This window comes from Ixodes scapularis, unplaced genomic scaffold, assembly GCF_016920785.2.
Source record: "Ixodes scapularis isolate PalLabHiFi unplaced genomic scaffold, ASM1692078v2 PGA_scaffold6__148_contigs__length_123643588, whole genome shotgun sequence".
NCBI lineage: Eukaryota > Metazoa > Arthropoda > Arachnida > Ixodida > Ixodidae > Ixodes > Ixodes scapularis.
Genome location: NW_024609881.1, coordinates 17,939,943 through 17,960,025, shown reverse-complemented (window position 1 = coordinate 17,960,025; position 20,083 = coordinate 17,939,943). Strand labels below are relative to the sequence as shown.

Genomic DNA, 20,083 nt, shown 5'->3' with positions numbered 1-20,083 from the left:
TCATATATAGAGTTGAGCACAAAAAGCTAATATCGACGTTCTACTAGCAGGTCGGAATGAGCATGCTAATAGAAATGTACAAAACACACTTTTCTATATAATTTGTTTGCAAATGAGTTCGTACACCACTGCCGTACCCTGTGCTTTTCAGCGCTATGTAACCTTATCTTCATGTAAGCAATCGCTTTCGTGTTTCAATTAGGGGTGAGCAATTGATCGAATAACCTACTGATTAAATAATTAATGCTTTAATCTCGATTAAATTTATAATCTGTTCTGCGGTCAAATTTTGATGGACCAAAAAAAAGTAAAAACTAAATTCTTTGACAACGTAAACGTGGACGAATGCACCCATATAAGGGCGAACTTTGGGTGAAATTTTAACCTAAAGTAAACTGTAAGGGCGACATTTTAAACTCCAGACAAGTGCAGAAGACTACACGTGTTTCGGCCACTTCAACGCCGTGCGAGTGTCCGTTTAGCGCAGCGGAGACTATTGTGAACAACCAACGGAGGCCACTTTTGCCGGAGAATTTCTACGAACCTCTTTGCCTCGTGCAGCTGAAGCAATAATCTGTCAGTGGGAATGTCTTACAATTGTTCTCAATTACGTATCGCAGTTGATTCCTAATCGAAAGTGTATTGCGCCGTTTATCACACATTCAGCAGAGGCAAAAAAATATATTTAATAATTTAGATTTTTTTTTTAAATATGCATCGAAATGAATGAGACCGATTAATCGATTTATTAATCGACAAAAGCGGGGGGGGGGGGGGGGGCGATTAATCTTAAAATTTTTAATCGACGCCCAGCTCAAGTTTCGATTGTTTTGTATTTGTACTCTGTTTCAGCTTGTCTAGACGCAGCCGACACTACGAGCTAAAAGGCCCCATCAAGCAGCCTCAAAAACGCAAGTCACTAGGCCTTTTCTGCCTATGATTGGTTCAGCGGCGATAAAACACGTACTGAAACATGGGGAACACCATGATGGTGCCTTTTTAACGCTCATTTGTCTCATCAGCTCGTAGCGCCGGCTGCGCTTGTACTTTAGCGGAAATGAACTATAGTTGTTTTCATTTTAACCACAAACAGCTTCAGAAAAATGTTATATGATACACTATTGCCTTCAGCTGCTTTTCCCGGATGTCGTACAGGTTCGTTCCATATTTGAAGCATTGCCACAGTGTGGTCCCGAAGTGAGGTCGATCATCCCTTAGGGAAAACGGCAACCAACGAATGGCTGTCGTATTGACGGCGAACTCGTCTCAATCGCGCGTGCGCATAAACGACGGTTTACTCTTTTCTACGGGCTAACATCGGCGAGATCGGGAGCTCGGATTACTTTGCCAGAGAGCCAGAGAAGGGTTAACGCTTTTGCACAACCACTCGTCATCGTGATTGTCTGCGATCCGCCGAGATGCCAACGTCAGCATCAACAAGTGCGTCGGTGAACGGCGCGGCTGTATCTTCTACGATCAACCCAGACGCGTACATGGTCGTCAACACCAGGCAGCGAAAACAAAATATCCGCGCTCTCGATTTACTACAAAGCACGTTTGTAAACGAGACCAAGGAGCAACAGTTCCTCGACTTGGGTTGCGGTCCCGGAGACTTCACCTGCCGCCATTTACTTCCACGCTGTCCACCGCTGGCAAAAATAGTCGCGGTCGACGTGTCACTGGACATGGTTGAGTACGCTAAGAAGCACTTCAGCCACCCCAAGATCTGCTACGACGTGCTGGACATTGCGGGAAACGGAGTGCCCGACTTTATTCGTAGATACGGTCGCTTCGATCGCGTCTACTCCTTTTTTTGCTTAAACTGGACGAACGATCAAGTAACGGGGTTCAAGAACATCGCCGAATTGCTGAAGCCTGGTGGTGGATGTCTGCTACTCTTCCGGGCTTCCGGAAACCTTATGCGATTGAATAAGAAAATGGCAGCTATGAACCACTGGCAGAAGTATCGCAAGGTAAGATGATATGATCCCTAATCGGGATAGGAGTACCTGTTTGTCCAGCTCCTTATCGACAACTCTCAAATGGTTTCGAAATATAAACGTATAAGCCCCCAAAAATGGTATTCACCCTTATCTCCACAGATTCATAATCTATTGAATGCATTTTCAAGGAGCATTGTCTTAAATTTGTTTAGAAGACATTAACCACTCTTTTTGAGTAGTGATCAGGAACACATTGCTTATTCCGCTAAACTTAGCGGCAAAATTGACGTCACGTGACCTGCTGAGTTGACGTGCTGCTAACTCGACGTGACAATGAGAAGTAGTGTCACATGATGTAGCATCAATTTCCCGCCTAAATTTAGCAGGGAAATTCCTAGACGCACAGATTAAAAAATTATTGGGAGTTCCGTTAACAAGCATTTTATGTTCATGGCAAAAAACTCCGGAATGTCCTTCTGTTGAGGGCTCGGTGTAAGATATATATATAGATAGATGAGGACACGCGACACGCCGAACGCTGCGACGCTTGGGCGTACTAACCGGGGGGGGGGGGGGGGGGGGGGGGGCAAGAGGGGCGGTCGCCCCTTCCCCCTCCCCCCAGTTCTCAGAGTGGGGGGGCAAGGCATGTGTTTTGCTCCCCCCCCCCCCCCCCCCCTACCCCTGAAACAGCCGCCACGGGGCAGGGAAAACACTGGCCGGCGGCGCCCTAGGGAGACTACCGGCCCTGGGGGCGGGGGGAGGGGGGGGGGGGGATTGCCTTCTTACTCAAAAACAAGTTGGTACGCCTATGTTGCGACGGGATCGACCAGATAAAGTCCTGTTGTCGCGCGCCCGAGTAGCCTCAGCCGTCAGCGTCTCCGCCGTTCAGACGACGCAACTGAGCAGAAAAGAGAGGAATAAATCCGAAGTATCGTTACGAGCGCGCTCTTTCCGCTCGAAGCGTCTGCTCTGACCTTGACAGACGCTAGCTTGAACACCGCGCCAGAGATCTCTCCGTTTCAACGTGTTCATAACGCTGTTATTGCCGCCGTTGAGGCACGAAACTAGGATCAATGACGAAGCAGTGTCTAAGCAACACGCGTAGTGCAAGTGCCAAGTTCTACATGACGTGGCGGACCTATAAAATTACTTTAAAAGCAAGCATATCTCTTATTGAGAAGCATGGGAGACCGGACCTGGAACAGGCTGCCATTGGATGAATGGGTGCATGCGGGCGACATGCGCCGCCTAGCCAGTGCTTCTTTTAGAGCGCAGCTCTTAGGTGCCTGTTTCGGGCTTGGGCGGCGTCGCCGTAACCGCGCGTTGCATTATGGGACGTGTCTCATGATGACGTTACACGTGACGTCACGTGTGACGTCACGAGGGTCACGAAAGACGTCAAGAGCGTCACGAGGGAGGAGGAGGAGGAGAAGGGAATTGTTCCGCTACATTAGGTAAAAAAATTTCCCGGCTAAATTTAGCGGAAGAAATTCCCCGCTATATTTTTCCGCTGAATTTAGCTGGAAATGTAGCGAAAATTTCCAGCTAAATGGGAGGGGAGGAGGAGGGGGAGGAAAGGCATAGCCTCCCCTCCGTACCCTCCCCTCCTCCTCAAGAGCTGCGCTTTAATTCGGCATTACAGAGAGTTGTAAAAGTCGTTTTTTTCTTAACTATCATTTAACATAGAGTTTTAAAGATAGAGATCTATTTTTAAAAGCTATATATGGTCCGTACGACGAAGGCGCCTCTATACAGCCAGGTGCCTCCCGCCCCTACGGGTCGCCCGGAAGGGAATAAGTTACTAATCCTTCCCTCGATCTAGGCCACCAGTCAGACAACCCCTTCTCGGTTATCGCCACCATCCTCATGACTATTTTCCCTTCACTATCTATAAATCCCAGTGTGTTTGTTAAATTAGTCGTTTCCTCAGCTACTACAGGGTGAAGCCCCTTACAGAGAACTGTCAAGGGCTGGGCCTTCTCCTCCTCCTCTCTACAAGCTCCACACACCATTTCTGCTTCCTGATATCTAGCTGTCTTAGTACCCAACGTTCCGTCTTTTCTCTTTTGTTATCTTCTCTTCACATCCGTTCTCCTCTTACTTCGTCTGTTCTGCCTATTTGTGCGCGGTCTATCATCCTGTTTAATGCTTACCAACTAGCCCAGCTTACTACCTTACTACAGTTTATTCCTTCTTTAACGATCTGTACAATTCCAAGGCCAATTTAGTTTGCATGCCTGTTCTTCATATTTCCCTCTCAGTTTCTTTAACCCTCTTCTTAACCTTGATTTTCTCATCTGCCTCCCTGCTATGGCCCATATATATAGATGTAAATTTTCTAATCCGCTTTTTTTATTTTGCGTTGACGCTTCTCATGTGTAAATAGCTAAGAACTCGTCGTACCCGTCCTTCTGCATCTATTTCTCTTAGCCTATCCTCAAGTTCTACCTTAATCCTAGGTTCCCTGCCCTCGAATGATCACCATCCCATATCGCCCTGTACACTTTGGTTTAGTGTTTTGCATTGTGCTTCCAGAGCCAATCTACCTACTCCACGTTGCTTTATTTCTAGCCTTTTCTGAACGTCCAGTTTTACGCGCAAAACTGCATTTGCAAAAGTCAGGCCCGGAACCATAACTCCTTTTTAGATCTTCCTCACCACCTCATACCAGTTACCGCTCCACGGTGCTCGATTATTTATTACAGCGTCATTTCTGTTGCCCCTACCTGTTACACATTTTGCACGTTCATTAAGGTATTTTATCGTTAATCCATACTCTTAGATACTTGCATTTATCGACTTGCTCAACCTCTAATTCTTGAATCTTTAGCCCTGCGATTCCGTCATCATTGAACACCATGACCGCTGATTTGTCACCACTGGATCCTACCATTAGCCGCATACCGAGGAGCCATCTGGTGTCGCCGCTCGCAACCAAGCCGAGGAGGGGACTAGTGTCACTAAATAATAGCGAGTTCGTTTCACGGCACTCGTGCCCACGCGTGCCCACTCGCAGCGTGGAACGGGTTCGTTTCGGCCGGCGCTCCACGAGTGGTTGCACTCTCCGAGTTCGTTTCAGCGCTGACACCCCACGCGTGCATGCACTCGCTGCACCGAGAAAATCGGGAGTGCGCCAAAATGCAATCCCGTCATGCCTCGCTCAGGCGGGGCCGGCGAGGAGCGGGAGCAGACGACGAGGGTTCGTCTGCTACGATGTGTCGCGGAACCGAAAGGAAAAAAAGTAGATTTTCTGATAGAAATCGCGTCCCGCGGTGCAACGAAATCAAACGCGAGCTTGAATTGTGAGCGTCTGCTGTTTCACGAAGAAAGCAATTGACAACCCGTAATTTATTTGCAGATTTTAAATCGCTCTGTTGCCGTACAAACGCTGAAATATACCAGTGTGTAAAGAAATGCTCAGAACAAACGCAACAGCGGCCCCCGAGATGTCTATCACCATCCGTGTGCGGGTAAAAAATTTAACATTTTTCGATAAAACTCCCCCAGCAGAAACCTCTGACTGCCCAATAAGCAGCAGAGAAAGCTAAAGATGGTGACTTTACCCGAGGATTGGGCAACATCATCATGTTTAACATTTACCTACGCAGCTAACTTGCCCCGTCGTATTTTGTTCGAGAAAGCTCTCGTTCTCGACGCCTTCACCAAGGCTAATATCTAATCCATAATGACGATCCAAATCGAAAGTCCCAGTTTTGCTGGATATTCCAACAGGCTAGCTTTAAGCCGTACCCTTTCAGTGGTTCACGCATAATACCATGCTCAAACGGATCGAGCTTCTGCTCGGACAGCATCATCAGTTTTCTTTAGTGTAAACGGTTATAAGGATTGAAAGATCGCAACCAGCTGCTTTGGGGACAGCTGTTGCGGAAATTTACGCCGTCTGTAACTATCTCTACGGCAGCCGAGCTGCTTGAAGACATCGCAACTATAAACTACAGGTTGCAGTTGCCAACGTTTGTAAATAAACGTTGGTAGCGACTGCATTCTCGCATTTCCACACATCACTCGGAACAGAAAGGCGCTAGTTTCGGTTTGAAGTCGGTACCTTTTCTACCACATAGATGGCGGCAGCATCAGTCTTCTGCACTCGGTGCATTTGGCAAGTTCGTTTGAGTCCAGTTTTCCGTGCAACACTCTGTGAGTGCGATGCATTCTGGGAGAGAACTCGAACGGTGCCAGTGCGTGTGAAACGAACTCGCTATAAGCTACGCTTATTTAGTGCAGCTTATTTAGTGGCTCTAGAGGGGACTTTAGAGAGTTTTAGTAGATCATTCCCATGACTCCGATAACGATACCCGATACTCCGCCACCGCCTCCCTTGTGCATGCATAGTATCGTTATCGGGGCTATCGGAGGTATCGGAACGATCTACTAAAACTCTCTTTTATCTAGCAGCTGCGACGCGCGCGGTGTCCAGAGCTATGCATATCTTATATCGTGGTTTAGGGTGATGACATTCTTTGTATATTGCGGTACCGATACACCGACAACATGCGCTCACAGAAAAATTTCAAAAATATCGCCGGAAAAAAAAATTGTCGTTGTAGAACAGTCAGCGCCAAGAGCTCGTGCCTGGAGACGCTCTTTCACGCGGTCGAGAGCAGAAGAGAAAAAGAAGTGTTCGGAAGCAAATGGTAAGATGTTATCGCTGTAAGCAAAGTACGTCTTAAAGGAGCAATGCAACGATTTTAACGTTGAAAGAATTTGCATCTTCTACTTTTGACATGGTTTATCTTGTCACGAAGGACAGAAAACATATCTCCTGCCTTCGAGATGTAGCAATTTTGTTGCGCAATCGCGAGGTAAAAATTAGAATATTTCCCGACCTGCAGCCACGAGCGGTGGCCATGATAACTGCGCGGCGTGACGTCAAAGGGGGACATATAAGAAGATATCAAGTTGTGCAAATACCTGCTCTATAAAAAATAATTTTTCTATAAATTTTGTCGTTCCAACATAAATATAAACGCTTCCAAAACCTGGTATCATCAACAAAACTTTTATTATACGAAGTTTTAGTGGCGCCATCTATCCGAGGTCAACAAAACCGTAAGATCTATCTGCTACCGCGAACAGCCGCTAGAAGCCGGAGGGGGACGGGGGCAGAGCAGGACGGGGATGGCCGGACCCGGACGAGCACGTTGGCGCTTTCCTCCTTTCGCCATGTTGATCGCGCTACACAAGCCCGTGGTCACGTGGTCGCGAACGGGTGAGTTCTGGCTGCTTACTGATGGCTCTGGAGGGAAAGCTTCACCGGAACCCCTCGCGTCCTCCTTTCACGTCACAGTGCACGCGACTCGAAAGATGGTGAAGGAGTTGAGAGGTGCCGAAAACCTCAATCTTTATTTTTAAAATAAAAACTAGGGCATGCAAGCAAAAGCAGCTTTTTTTTTTCTTTTTTTACTTTAGAAATTATTGAGGCATTATACATGCCTCTGCGGATCTCTCTACCCCTCCCTCTCTCTCTCTCCTTCTCCCTCCCTCCCTCTCTCTCTCTCGCGTTACCAAAGGGCACGCGCAGAGTCAATAGACCCTTTACGAAAGTCAGTCTACCCACCTTGTGCAGAGCCAGACCCGACGCTCTAATGGCGGAACTACACTGTTTCTCCACACCAGAAAAATCGAACGTCTTCGAAAGCATAGAGCAGAAAAAGGAAAAGATGTTGGTCCTTTCACGTCACCTTCGATGCACGGAATCGAGGGTGTTTGATTTAGCCGCGCATGATCTCCTATCACCGCCATTAGAGCGGCAATAATGGAGCTTTTTATACTGCCACAAGAGGACTCTGACTTTTGAAAAGGGTCTATTTGCCGTTTCTTCCAAAGAGTTTGATCCAGCGTGAGCTTTCTGCTTTTCATGACATTTCGTTGCACGAGCAGCCAGATAGCGACCGCGTGCTCTGGGCAGGGCTTCTACTACATTTGTAGCCTCACCAACTCAGTTATCACTGACAGAATGAGAGCGGCAGGATGTGTCTTTCGAACGCCTCCTGCACGTGCTACATGCCTTCCGCCGTGCTTTGAGTGCGCTCGTGTCCTCGAGGTACAGAAACGTCCCGAAGCGTCGTCGAAGGTGGGAACTGGAAGCTCGTGCTGGTGGCGGGACAACTCAAGCTCCTCACTGCCGTTTTTGCCTTGTTAGTGACTATGCGGACCGGAAGTTCGTCTGCTTCTTTTGCAAGGGTTGTGGTGACGTCAGAACGCCAAGCTCTGATTGGTTCTGATTGAAGAAGAGTGGGTAGACCTTAAAGCAAGCTGCCTTTGACATCTACCCACTATTCTTCAATCACAACCGATCAGAGCTTGCTGTTCTGACGTCACCAGAACCCTTGCAAACGAAGCAGAAGAACTTACGCTTCGCATAGAATCCAGTCCTCGTACTATCTCTAGGTTAATGAGCATCAGGGTGAAAACAACCATACTCGGAGTACCAACGCAGATAGACTTTTTGCCGCCGCCGAAGTGTTAAATGCATTTTGTTGTCTTCTAAGTTCTTCTGGAAAGCGCATCGATTTTCTTCCAGCATGTTCCAGCGCGATGCAGATCACTGAATCATTACAGCGCATCGACAAAATCCTGAGTTATATATCGCGATTTTGACGAAGCAAACCTGTTCGGCCGAATGATAAATACAAATCACTTCAGCCGCGATTCGCCCTAATGGGGAGTATTGTCCTCGTCACTTCTACACGGCACAGCTGTCCAAGTACGGGTTTAGTACGGGGGAGGGGTGGCGTTCCGTTATTACCGTATTTTCCTGATTATAGTCCACATCCGGCGCATAGTCCGCAGGGGCACATTTGGGGTAAAGAATAAAAGTTTTTGCTTAGATAATTCCCACCCGGTGGACAGTCCGCACACAGCGCATAGTTAGCACTTAGTGCATAATCCGACAGTACAAATTATAATACACAGCACACTTTGACAAATGCCTACGGTACTGGCTGACAAAAAAGCTTGTATCATACATAAATAACCATTAATATACTCTGTTATACATAAACTTCTTCACGTCTTGTCAAAGTGAACGATATAAAGAAATACGAAACCTTGTACAGTCAGCATCTGTATATAATCCGCACCGGGTAAAATTTCAACATTTAAACATGTATAATCTGCGAATTATAGTCCGAAAAATACGGTACTTAATATTGAACATTTATTCTTTATTTTAATAATTTATTCTTTATTTATTCTTAAAGACAGTACAAAATAAAATAAGTGGATTGAACAGGATCCATAGCCAATGAATAGTGATATTCTTTAAAGTAAATGTTAAAGCCACAAATCGAAACATGCACAAAACAAGCATATTAACATAATATCATATATATTATCTGCATTATTCAAGCATATATGGTCTATAAAAAGGTATCTTTTAATTCAACGATTAGCTGACTTACAAGATCAAAAAACATAAGCAACACATTTCATAAAACGTGACTTTTTTTTTTTTTTTCTGCCTGACTACCATTAGAAAACGATAAATAATAATTTTAGAGATTTGTTTTTTCTCTTTATCTTGGCTTCACTGCTGTCTAGTTTGTTGTAATCAAACACTGTATTTAATCGTTTAAAGCAGATTATTGGTGTTTTATTAAACTTGTTCCAGGGAACGATGAGAATGCTTGTCAGTGGGGATAACGTTTTAAGGGGAATTCACCCGCTATTTATTTGTAGCCTTCTCCTCATGGATGGCGCAAATTGTTTTTCCCGGGACAACTTAATTGATCCCAGCTGCATATGCAGCTGTGGACACTGGCTGTTCACCGCCAATTTAGGCGAGCTATCGATATTCTTCGTGAAACACGAGCCAGCGATGAAGAACCAGTGTTGGGTAAAGTACATCTAAGAAGTACTGGAAGGAAAGTGGGAACTTAATGATAAATTATGTACTTCAAGTAAAGTAGTAAGTACACCGGGCGTAATGTACTTGAAGTAAAGTATTATAAATACAGTGTACTTTCAAAGTAAAGTACAAGTAGTTTTTAACAATAGTTACTGATGCTCTTTCATTCCCCTATGCAGTGTTTTGTTTTTTTAACTGGTATGTATTGCCCCAGGGGTAATGGGTGGTGCATCTGTTATTTGCAAAAATAGCGGCGAATATTGGATAAAGTCAAGTGGCCAACAGTAGTTGTCCTACCCTCGATAAAAAACGATACACAATCACCTTATAAGGCATTTATTTGTATAGGGCTCGTAGCCGCCTTTAGTTCACTCAAAGAAATGACCAGATGACGTCTCAAAAAATGACAACGCATTTTCCTATCACAATGCGCTTTTTTTTTTTTCAAATTTGACGAGTGTATTTTGAAGTCAGAAGTTGTATTTTCCTCCTAAAGTAGCTGTCAAAAATACTTTGAGCAAAGTTCAAGTTCATGCTCAGAGACTGTACTTCAAGTAAAGTGCAAGTTTTAAAAACCTACTTGAAGTAGTACTTTAAGTAAAATGTACTTAAAGTACATCCCAACAATGTGTTGAACTGGCTCTGATTTCAGACAGAACCCCGAAGTTCGGACCGCGTTCAAAACCTACGAATGTACGTAACATATGAACATCACATTTGCTGACTGTGTTGTGCGTTGGTTGTCTAGCCGGTTGTCTCCGTTTGCAGTTGCGTATAGTGTCATGACTTATGGAGTTGCTAACACAACTGACGCCTCGATGGCAATGTACCGGGCTCGGCGGCGTTCGGCGTATATTCGTCACATACAGTCTGGCGACAACAAATACGAGGCAGTGAGTAATTCATTTTTGCAGCGAGAATTTCGCTGTTAAATTTCGCTTCGTGGAATTCAGTCTTTGGACGTGATTAAGCGACCATGCACGAGTCATGATCGTGGGCCTAGAATCTGACCGGTGCCATTTTCAACGTTCGCACGCATTGCGCATGCATTGCGCATGCATTTCTCGCTTTCTGGAATGACGAACATGCGCAGGCTGCGAAGATGGCAAGCTGGGCTGCGCGACGGTCAGTAACTGAGCGGTTTGTAAACAAAGGGCTTCTGTCCGGTGCAATGCTCAGTATTTGTACATATAGCGGCTGCTTTGCTCGCTTTCCGAATCAAGGAATAAGTGTGTGTGTGTATGTGTGTGTGTGCGTGTGTGTGTGTATGTGTGTGTGCTTGTGTGTTTCTAAAGCCTGAAGTTAGTCCGTTTCAACTGGAGATCTGTCTTTCAGCTGCAGATGAGCAATTTAGCCAGTGCAGTACAACGGCTGTCCTGGGGTCATTAACGTGCACCGCGCAGGAGTGATAAACGACCGCACACCGGTACGATGCTCATCCAGATCGAAACAGGCATGGGCGGGGATTGAACCCGGGATCCCTGGGTTCTGCAACGCCGCGAGCTTTCGCTAATCAGTGCGTGCTTGACTGAACAGACGGCATACTGGTTGTCATTTTGTAAACGTTAGAACGGTGCATAAGCATTTTTCAGCGTCTGCTCTCGCGCGCCATATGGGGCGAAAAGATTAAAAAAGAAACTAAAAAGAAACAAAACACGCACCTTCCGCTTCTTGTAACAACGCTAACAAGGCTTTCTTTTGGGGTTTTATAATTTGTGTTTTCTTTCAAACATTTATTGTTAGTCGAGCCACATAGGGAAGCGTTAAAACGTTTACGAATTCACAGCCCAGCGTGCAATTTTCGCAGCTTAGCACGGACGCGTTCGTGACTTCGGCAATCGAGCAGAGCACGTGCCGTGCGCAAGAACGCTGGAAAAGGACCCGGCCTGCAACCCTTTCATTCAATGGTTGATATTCGGGGACAACTTTTTGAGCCATTCCCGAAGAAGTGAAGAGCGCGCAGCCTCGGTGGCGCTCAAGCTGCGCCACTGCACGGGCACCGAGAGCATTGGCTGTATTTGCGGCGAAAAGTTTGGGTATCGCCCCCTGGTGGAATTTTTTCACAATTCAGAGGGAGGGAAAATAAATCTTTATTCGAATAAAACTTTCAATTTGGAGATTTAAGCAACTGCAGGACCAGCACCGACTACTCCAGATCATTGATTGGAGTTATAAGCGGCATATAAATTTGACAAAAAAAAGAGAGAAAAAAATTATATATATATATATATATATATATATATATATATATATATATATTGTTACGGTGAAAGATGCTTTATTTACAGACGATTAAGGAGGGTTATAGGAGAAGGATGAGGTGGGTGCTGCGAATTTGAGGGATTCGGCGGTTGGGCACTTCTTCCTTTTTCCCTGCCTGATTGCCCGTCTTTGTTTCCTTCCTCTTCATAAGATTACCCCCCTCGGTAAGAAAACGACGTCTCGTCGTTGAGATACGGGGCCGACGGTGCGATGTATGGCTTTAGACGGAGCACGTGCACTGTGTCTCGTTGTTTGCGGCGTCCGTCGTTTTGTTGATGGAGGGGTTCTATGACATAGGTGACGTCACTAGATTTGTGGCAGATCCGGTAGGGTCCAATGTAACGATGTTGTAGCTTGTCGGCCAATCCGACATGGCGCTGCGGTGTCCAAAGAAGGACAAGATCTCCGGGAGAAAAACTAACATGCTGGTGGGAACCGTCATACCGAGTGCACTGGCGCTCTTGAAAATCGAGTGTGCGTAGACGAGCTACTTGGCGGGCGTCTTCGGCTCGACTTACTGCATCGGATGCGAATGCTGTTAGCGAAGCGTCTGGTTGAAGTGGAAGGAGAGGATCAATCATTAAGGGAGGTTCACGGCCAAAGAGTAGATAAAATGGGGTAAAACCCGTTGTGTCGTGGCGTGAAGAATTATATGCAAAAGTGATATAGGGTAAGGCGGCGTCCCAATTGCTGTGATCGGACGAGACGTACATAGACAGCATGTCGGATAATGTCCTGTTCAATCGCTCGGTCAATCCATTTGTTTGTGGATGATAAGCGGTGGTGACTTGATGGCGTACGGAGCAGGATTGCAAGATTTCTGAGACCACGCGCGAGAGGAAAGAACGTCCACGATCGCTGAGAAGTTCTCGGGGAGCTCCGTACTTCAATATGACGTCCTCCAATATGAAGTTGGCTAGGTCAACAGCAGTGCTGGTTGGAAGGGCGCGGGTGATCGCATAACGAGTGGTGTAATCTATTGCAACTGCGATCCAGCTGTTGTCAGTGCGTGACAAAGGAAATGGTCCTAGGAAATCAACTCCGAGTCGCTGGAATGGGCTGAGCGGAGGGTGCAGTGGTTGAAGGAGTCCTGATGGTCCAGTATGCGGTTTCTTTCGACGTTGACAAGGGTCGCATGAGGAGATATATTTCTTAACAGTTTGATACATGCCAGGCCAATAAAAACGTTCCTTAACCTTTGTGTAGGTGCGAAGCAGACCGAGATGACCTGATGAAGGGACGTCGTGTAGTTCGTTGAGAATAGTTATCCTTAGGTGTTTAGGAACAACTACAAGCCACAGTAATCCATCTGGTCTGAAATTTTGCCGGTATAGGATGTCGTTGCGAATGCGAAAGAGTCCTGAGGGTGGCTGGTTTAGGTTTGACGTGAGATGTTCAATGTGAGCTCGAAGAGCTGGGTCACGGCGTTGTTCCTGGGCAAGGATGAGGAGGTCTGAGATTGGAAGGACAGGCAGTTAGTTCAGTGTCATCTGAGGAATCGACTGGGCTCACTGGGTAGCGGGACAAACAGTCAGCATCTTGGTGCATTTTTCCGGATTTGTATACGATGGTAAAGTTGTATTCTTGAAGTCGAAGCGACCAGCGGCCGAGGCGGCCAATGGGATCTTTCAAGGACGACAGCCAGCAGAGCGCGTGGTGATCAGTTATGACACGAAAGGGACGCCCAAAGAGGTATGGCCGAAATTTACAAATTGACCATACCACAGCCAAGCATTCCCTCTCAGAGATGGTGTAATTACGTTCAGCCGGCGAAAGGAGGCGGCTGGCGTAGGCAATTACTCGTTCTGTACCAAGTTGATGTTGCGCAAGAACAGCTCCGATGCCGTGACCACTGGCATCGGCTCGAATTTCGGTGGGTGCCGTGTCGTCGAAATGTCCAAGAATGGGGCTTGATGTCAAAGCAGCCTTGAGATATCCGAACGACGAGTGGTGTTGATGGTGCCATTCGAAAGGTTGATTCTTCTTGAGGAGAGAGGACAGTGGTAGCGCGATGAGTGCAAAGTCTCGAATGAAGCGGCGAAAGTAGGAGCCAAAAAACTCCTAATGTCTTTCGTTGATTGAGGTTTGGGAAAATCTTTGACTGCCTGAATTTTTTCTGGGTCTGGGAGGATACCATTTTTGTCGACGAGATGTCCCAGGACTTTAGTTTGCTGACTTCCGAACCGACATTTTGATGAGTTGAGTTGTAGTCCAGATTGTTGAAAAACTTCAAGAACTTGCTGCACACGTTCGAGGTGCTTGGAGAATGAGTCAGAGAAAATGATTACATCATCGAGGTAGCATAAGCAGGTTACCCATTTTAGGCCTTTGAGGAGACGATCCATCATTCTTTCGAACGTGGCTGGCGCATTGCAAAGGCCAAAGGGCATCACCTTAAATTCGAAAAGTCCATCAGGTCTGATGAACGCAGTTTTCTCGCGGTCCGATTCGTCGACGCTGATCTGCCAATACCCCGAGCGTAGGTCAATGCAGAAAAAATATTCAGCGCCATATACGCAATCGAGAGGATCGTCGATACGGGGCAGAGGGTACACATATTTTTTTTGTTATCTTGTTTAATTTGCGGTAATCGACGCAGAAGCGCCATGATCCGTCCTTCTTTTTTTACTAAGACGACAGGAGAGGACCAAGGACTTGACGAGGACTGGACAACGTTTTGTGACAGCATCTTATTAACTTCATGTTGGATAGCGCGGCGTTCGCTCGGTGATACTCGGTAAGGACGGTGGTGGATTGGAGGTTCAGTACCGGTGTCGATTCGGTGAGTAACTGCATTTGTCTGGCCAAGAGGACGACTTGGAAAGTCAAAGATGGTGTGGTACTTGGAAAGTAGGTCGTGAAGTTGATGGATTTTATCCTCGTCCAAAGTCGGATCAATCATGGTTGTAATGCTGGCCAAGGCAGGGCTCGATAGTTGCGTTGCGACGGTGCTTTCTGATTGTTCCTCGGAAATGGCTGCGACGACACAATTGATTGTAGGGAAACTTCGCGCAATAGTCATACCTTTCGGTAATATTTGATGACTCTGACCAATATTGACTACCCATAAATCTGTGGCACCGCTTTGGATAGTTGCGACGCAGTGTGATAATGCAAGTTGCCTTTCAAGCAAGATGCTCATATTCGGTGTGATAATGTAGTCACCGTCTTGGATCGAGTGGGTCGTTGTGACATTTATGGCGGCAGCAGACAAGGGAGGAATGCGTGATGTCTCAAGACAACATAATCTGGACACAACCGAGTCAGAAACGTCGCAGGACTCACTGGTATCGAACTCAATCTCGCCTTTGGCACAGTCGATGAGGGCCGAATGTGAGGAGAGAAAGTCCCAGCCGAGGATGATCTCGTGGGGACAGGTTATAAGAACTGTAAAAAGGATGAAGGTAGTCTTGTTGTTAACAATTATGCGAGCGCCGCACATGCCATGAGGTGAAATAATGCCGCCATCTGCACCGCGGAGCGTTTTCGTGTCAGGTGGCGTCAGTACTTTTCGTAAGCGTCGTCGGAGGTCTTCGCGCATTATGGAAATTGCGGCTCCAGTGTCGACAAGGGCTAATGCGCTAATACCGTCAATATGAACCATGAGTCGATTATGAGATGTAGCGACGATATTCTGTAGAGGATTTGCGGCTATAAACTGTGATGCAGCCTCACCTCCTGAAGCTGCATGGTTCAGTTTTCCGAGGGTCGAAGATCATGGGACGGCGAAACGGGGCGGCGAACGGGTAGGGACAATGATTGGCGGCGACGCGGGGACTGAGGGCGAGGGTTCCGCGATGAGCGATAGAATGTTGCATCTTGGCTTCGGTAGTCATCAGAGGGTGAAGCGAAGTTTCTATTGTAAAAACGACCGTCATTGGTGGGTAGAAACGTCCGGTTGTTTGGTTGTCGGTTGTTCCAGCGATTTCGACAGTAGCGGGTGACGTGACCAGCCATACCGCAAGCAAAACAAATGGGTCGGTTGTCGGGGGTCCTCCACGTGGCGGGATCACGTCGGTGGTACGGTCTGAAGGATGGCGTCGCAGTTGAAGATTCACGGGCGCAGCATTGGGGTGTCTGTGCCTGTTGATCAAACGATGGTCGAAGACTTGGACGCGGCGAGCCGCCGAACTTCTCTATTTCTTGCCTAACGACAGTTTTACCCTTACAAAAACGGGTCTCAACATTCTTTTTAATTTTTTTAGACTTCTTATTGACTTTCCGCAATCCTATTGAATTCCTTTATAAACGCACTTTGTTTTGACTATTGTCAAAAAACTTTCAAAAGAAAAAATATTGAATTTTTTTGTAGACTTATTTATAAAAAAATTAAAAAGAACTTGTAAAGACGTTTTTCTATAGGATATTTTCTAAAAAAATTCAAAAGGAAAAACAATAGATTTTGTTTTGTAGACTTATTTATAAAAAAATTAAAAAGAAGTTGTAAAGACGTTTTTCTGTAGATTATTTTCTAAAAAAATTCAAAAGGAAAAACAATTGATTTTGTTTTGTAGACATATTTATAAAAAAATTAAAATAAGTTGTAACAACGTTTTTGTAGGTCATTTTCTAAAGAATAAAAAGAAAACCTATTGACATTATTTCTTTATAATATTTTATAAAAAGAGCCTTTTTTATTATTTTATTTGGTCCGCGGTCGTGTGCGGGGTTCGATATGACGGATGTTTTTTTTTTGTTTTTTTTTCTTTTTATTGAAAATGTGTTTTCTTGTTCACTTTGATTACTTAATTTCGACTGACTTCCTGTTGACATGTTCAACAAAATGTTTGTTGATTTTGTGTTGAAACTTTTTTATGATTTTCTATTGACATTCTATTAACTCTACGTTGGATCTTTTTTCTGTTGACTTCCTGTTGAAAGTGTTATCAGAAATACTGCAGACGTTATATTTACTTCGTGTTTAAATTATTCAGTTGACCTTCTGTAGCCAGTGTCAAAAGAAAAACTACAGACTTTCTGTTGACTTTTTATTGAACATAATACATCTTGACTAAATGTCAAAAGTCACTAAGTTTCTCAATAGTCCCTGACAAGTTGAGAACCATAGGGAGGAGCTTCCGTTCTCCTGCCTCCAGTGCGAGCCTTCTATCCTTGACAACTCTTCGACGTCTTGCGCCCCTCGAGCTCGACTGCGCAGTCAAAGCACGACGGAAGGCATGGGGCGCGTGCTGGAGGGCAGGCGTTCGAAAAACACGCCCTGCCGTTCTCACTTTTTAAATGACAATCGTTGCATTATTGACCCTATTCAACTAGTAAAGAAGAGCAAAATAACTAAATAACACCGTAACTATTTTAAAGTGGAGCAACCGCCTTGACTGGCTTCGTCCCGAGTGGTGCTATGCAGAGAAGCGATAAACATTTGTTCTATGAGCCGTTTTTGTGGATGTTGTTTTAGCGACTACACGAAATTATTATTAGTTGTACCAATGCTTTTTAGTAAGAGATAGAGTCCACGAACTTCGAAACACTGTCTTTCCTTTGACAGACTTTCGAGAAGGAGACCGGAGACTTGGAAACTTAGTAAGTGCTGAGGTGGTCACCGGCCAAATGATTACCTTCAATATGTAGGCTATATAAGGCTCTGGTGCTGTCAACAGGACTGTGTTTCTGGTGTTGAGTGCTTGATGGTGTTTGTGTTTGTTTACATTGCTTATTTGTGGGATGTGTATGTATGAAAAAGACACTATTTCCTAACGAAATTAAAAAATATTGTAAAAAATTTTGTGTTTTTTTAGCGTTAATCTGCGGTTTTGTCAAAAGGAATTCAACAAAATTTATGTAAGAAAGAATTCAAAAGAATGTATGTAAGAAGGCATTCTAAAAAATGTAAGTGGCCAATTTTAACTAGGAGTTAAATAAGTTGTCAAAAGAAAGTCTAAAAAACATCAAAAGAGTTTAAAAAGAAATTCAATAGGACTCCAGAAAATTTTCAACAAAAATTCAAAAGAATTTAACTACAGATTTTTGTAAGGGTAACGGCGGCGATGGATAACTCGCTAGTCGATGAGCGGGGAGACGGGGAAACACCGTCAGCGGGCATCATCGCCTCCAGTTCTCGGCGGACGATTTTCGTGATGCGCTCTGTGTTAGTATCAGAGTCTTCACAAGATGATGTTGCCGGGGTGTTTGGCAAACGGTTGAATTTGTGCGCTATCCTGCGAGTCTTTGCAGCTTCAAACCTGCGGCACTCTTTCAGGACGTCGTCGACAGTCGAGCAATCCTTAATGACAAGTAGCTGGAAGGCATCATCTGCGATGCCTTTGAGGATGTGTTCCATCCGTTCGATTTCTGGCATTTCGAGGTTAGCTTTCCTGCACAGAGATAGGAGGTCTTGGATGTAGGTCACATATGACTCGGTCGATGTTTGGACTCTGGATGCCGGCTTTCGCTTGGCCGAGAGCTTGCGACCGGTCGGACGTCCGAAGAGGTCCTGAAGCTTGGCTTTGCAGAGGTCCCACGACGTTAGTTCCTCTTCATGTGTTTCAAACCATGTTCGGGCGGTATCACGCAAGTAGAATATGACATTCGCCAGCATGATAGTGCCATCCCAGCGGTTGTGGACACTTACTCTTTCATAGAGGTCTATCCAGTCTTCAACCTCCTGGTCTCCTGTGCCGGTGAAAAGGCCAGGATCTCGCGGTTTGGCGATAACCAGTGAAGGCTGCGGCGGAGCTTGAGCGCCTTCGGGTGGTGTTTCGAAACTGGAAGTCATGTCGGTGGGAGGTTGGCGACGTCTGCTTCGTGTGTCCAGGTCGGGGCCGATCCGCACCTCCACCAAAGAATGTTACGGTGAAAGATGCTTTATTTACAGACGATTAAGGAGGGTTATAGGAGAAGGATGAGGTGGGTGCTGCGAACTTGAGGGATCCGGCGGTTGGGCACTTCTTCCTTTGTCCCTGCCTGATTGCCCGTCTTTGTTTCCTTCCTCTTCGTAAGAATATATATATATATATATATATATATATATATATATATATATATATATATATATATATATATATATATATAAGTAAAAAAGCCACCGAGGTTCAAACAAACTTGGATAGTTTAATCGGACGTATCAGGAGGGGGACCCTCCTTCTTCAAGCATGACATAAAATGTCACGCTTGAAGAAGGAGGGTCCCCCTCCGAAAGAACGAGGGTCCCCCTCCGAAGAAGGAGGGTCTCCCTCCGAAACGTCTGATTAAACTATCCTAGTTAGTTTGAACCTCGGTGGCTTTTTTACTTATATGCGAACGCCTCTGCTCCCCACAACTTGAAGACGTCATTTATATATATATATATACAATAAAATAATCATTTACATATGTACAGTGTCCAAAACCCGACGTAACAACAGGTTCGCCCATCCCTGGTGGAAGGCACCGTCCCTGGACTAAGCACCCGTCCTCAATATGAGGAGGTATTCACGCTAGCTGGTCCTCGGACCGACAGCTTCCAGAACGGTGTCCTGTCCCTTCCACAAATAGGCCGCAGCACAGCGACGGCCATGCCAGGAGCGTACTATACATAAGATTTGTTCTTGTCAATAGTTCTCACTTAATTTTGTGTCCTCCAGATAATCAACAAGATACCCGATCACAGTTTGTTGAGTACTTAGTGTGTACCATAGACCAAGGAGCGCTGAGAGGGACAATGGTCGGTTATAGATGCTGGACATTTGTTCTCGAAGATGGTCTCGTTCATCTTCATACCTTCGGCAGTTGATTAGTATGTGTTCTGCGTCTTCTATTTCGTAACATGTGGTGCACAAAGGCGAGGTAACTTGTCGTATTCAATGTAGGAAATATTGTCCAAAAGGAACACCCAATCGAAGTCTGTGTATCAATGTTTCAGAAGCTCTTGAAATGTGTCTTGGCATCCAAAATTTTAAGTTAGGGTCAATCCGTTCGAGATGGGAGTTCTGAGGAGCGTCTCTAAAACAAGTTGCCTGGGATCTTTGCCTTGACATCCTTCTGAACAGATTTAATGTGTCTCCTTTCGTGG

General features: G+C 45.5%; 1 protein-coding gene across 1 annotated transcript in view; it reads left to right on the top strand.

The window, feature by feature from the left end:
• The first annotated feature begins 1,586 nt into the window (after positions 1 to 1,586).
• The window catches only part of LOC115331738, a 46,223-nt gene continuing 27,726 nt past the window's right edge, over positions 1,587 to 20,083 (top strand). Inside the window, exon 1 of the mRNA XM_029993972.3 lies at positions 1,587 to 1,973. Coding sequence (XP_029849832.3) covers positions 1,686 to 1,973 — 288 coding nt within the window. The 5' untranslated portion in view covers positions 1,587 to 1,685. The remainder of the gene's footprint in view (positions 1,974 to 20,083) is intronic.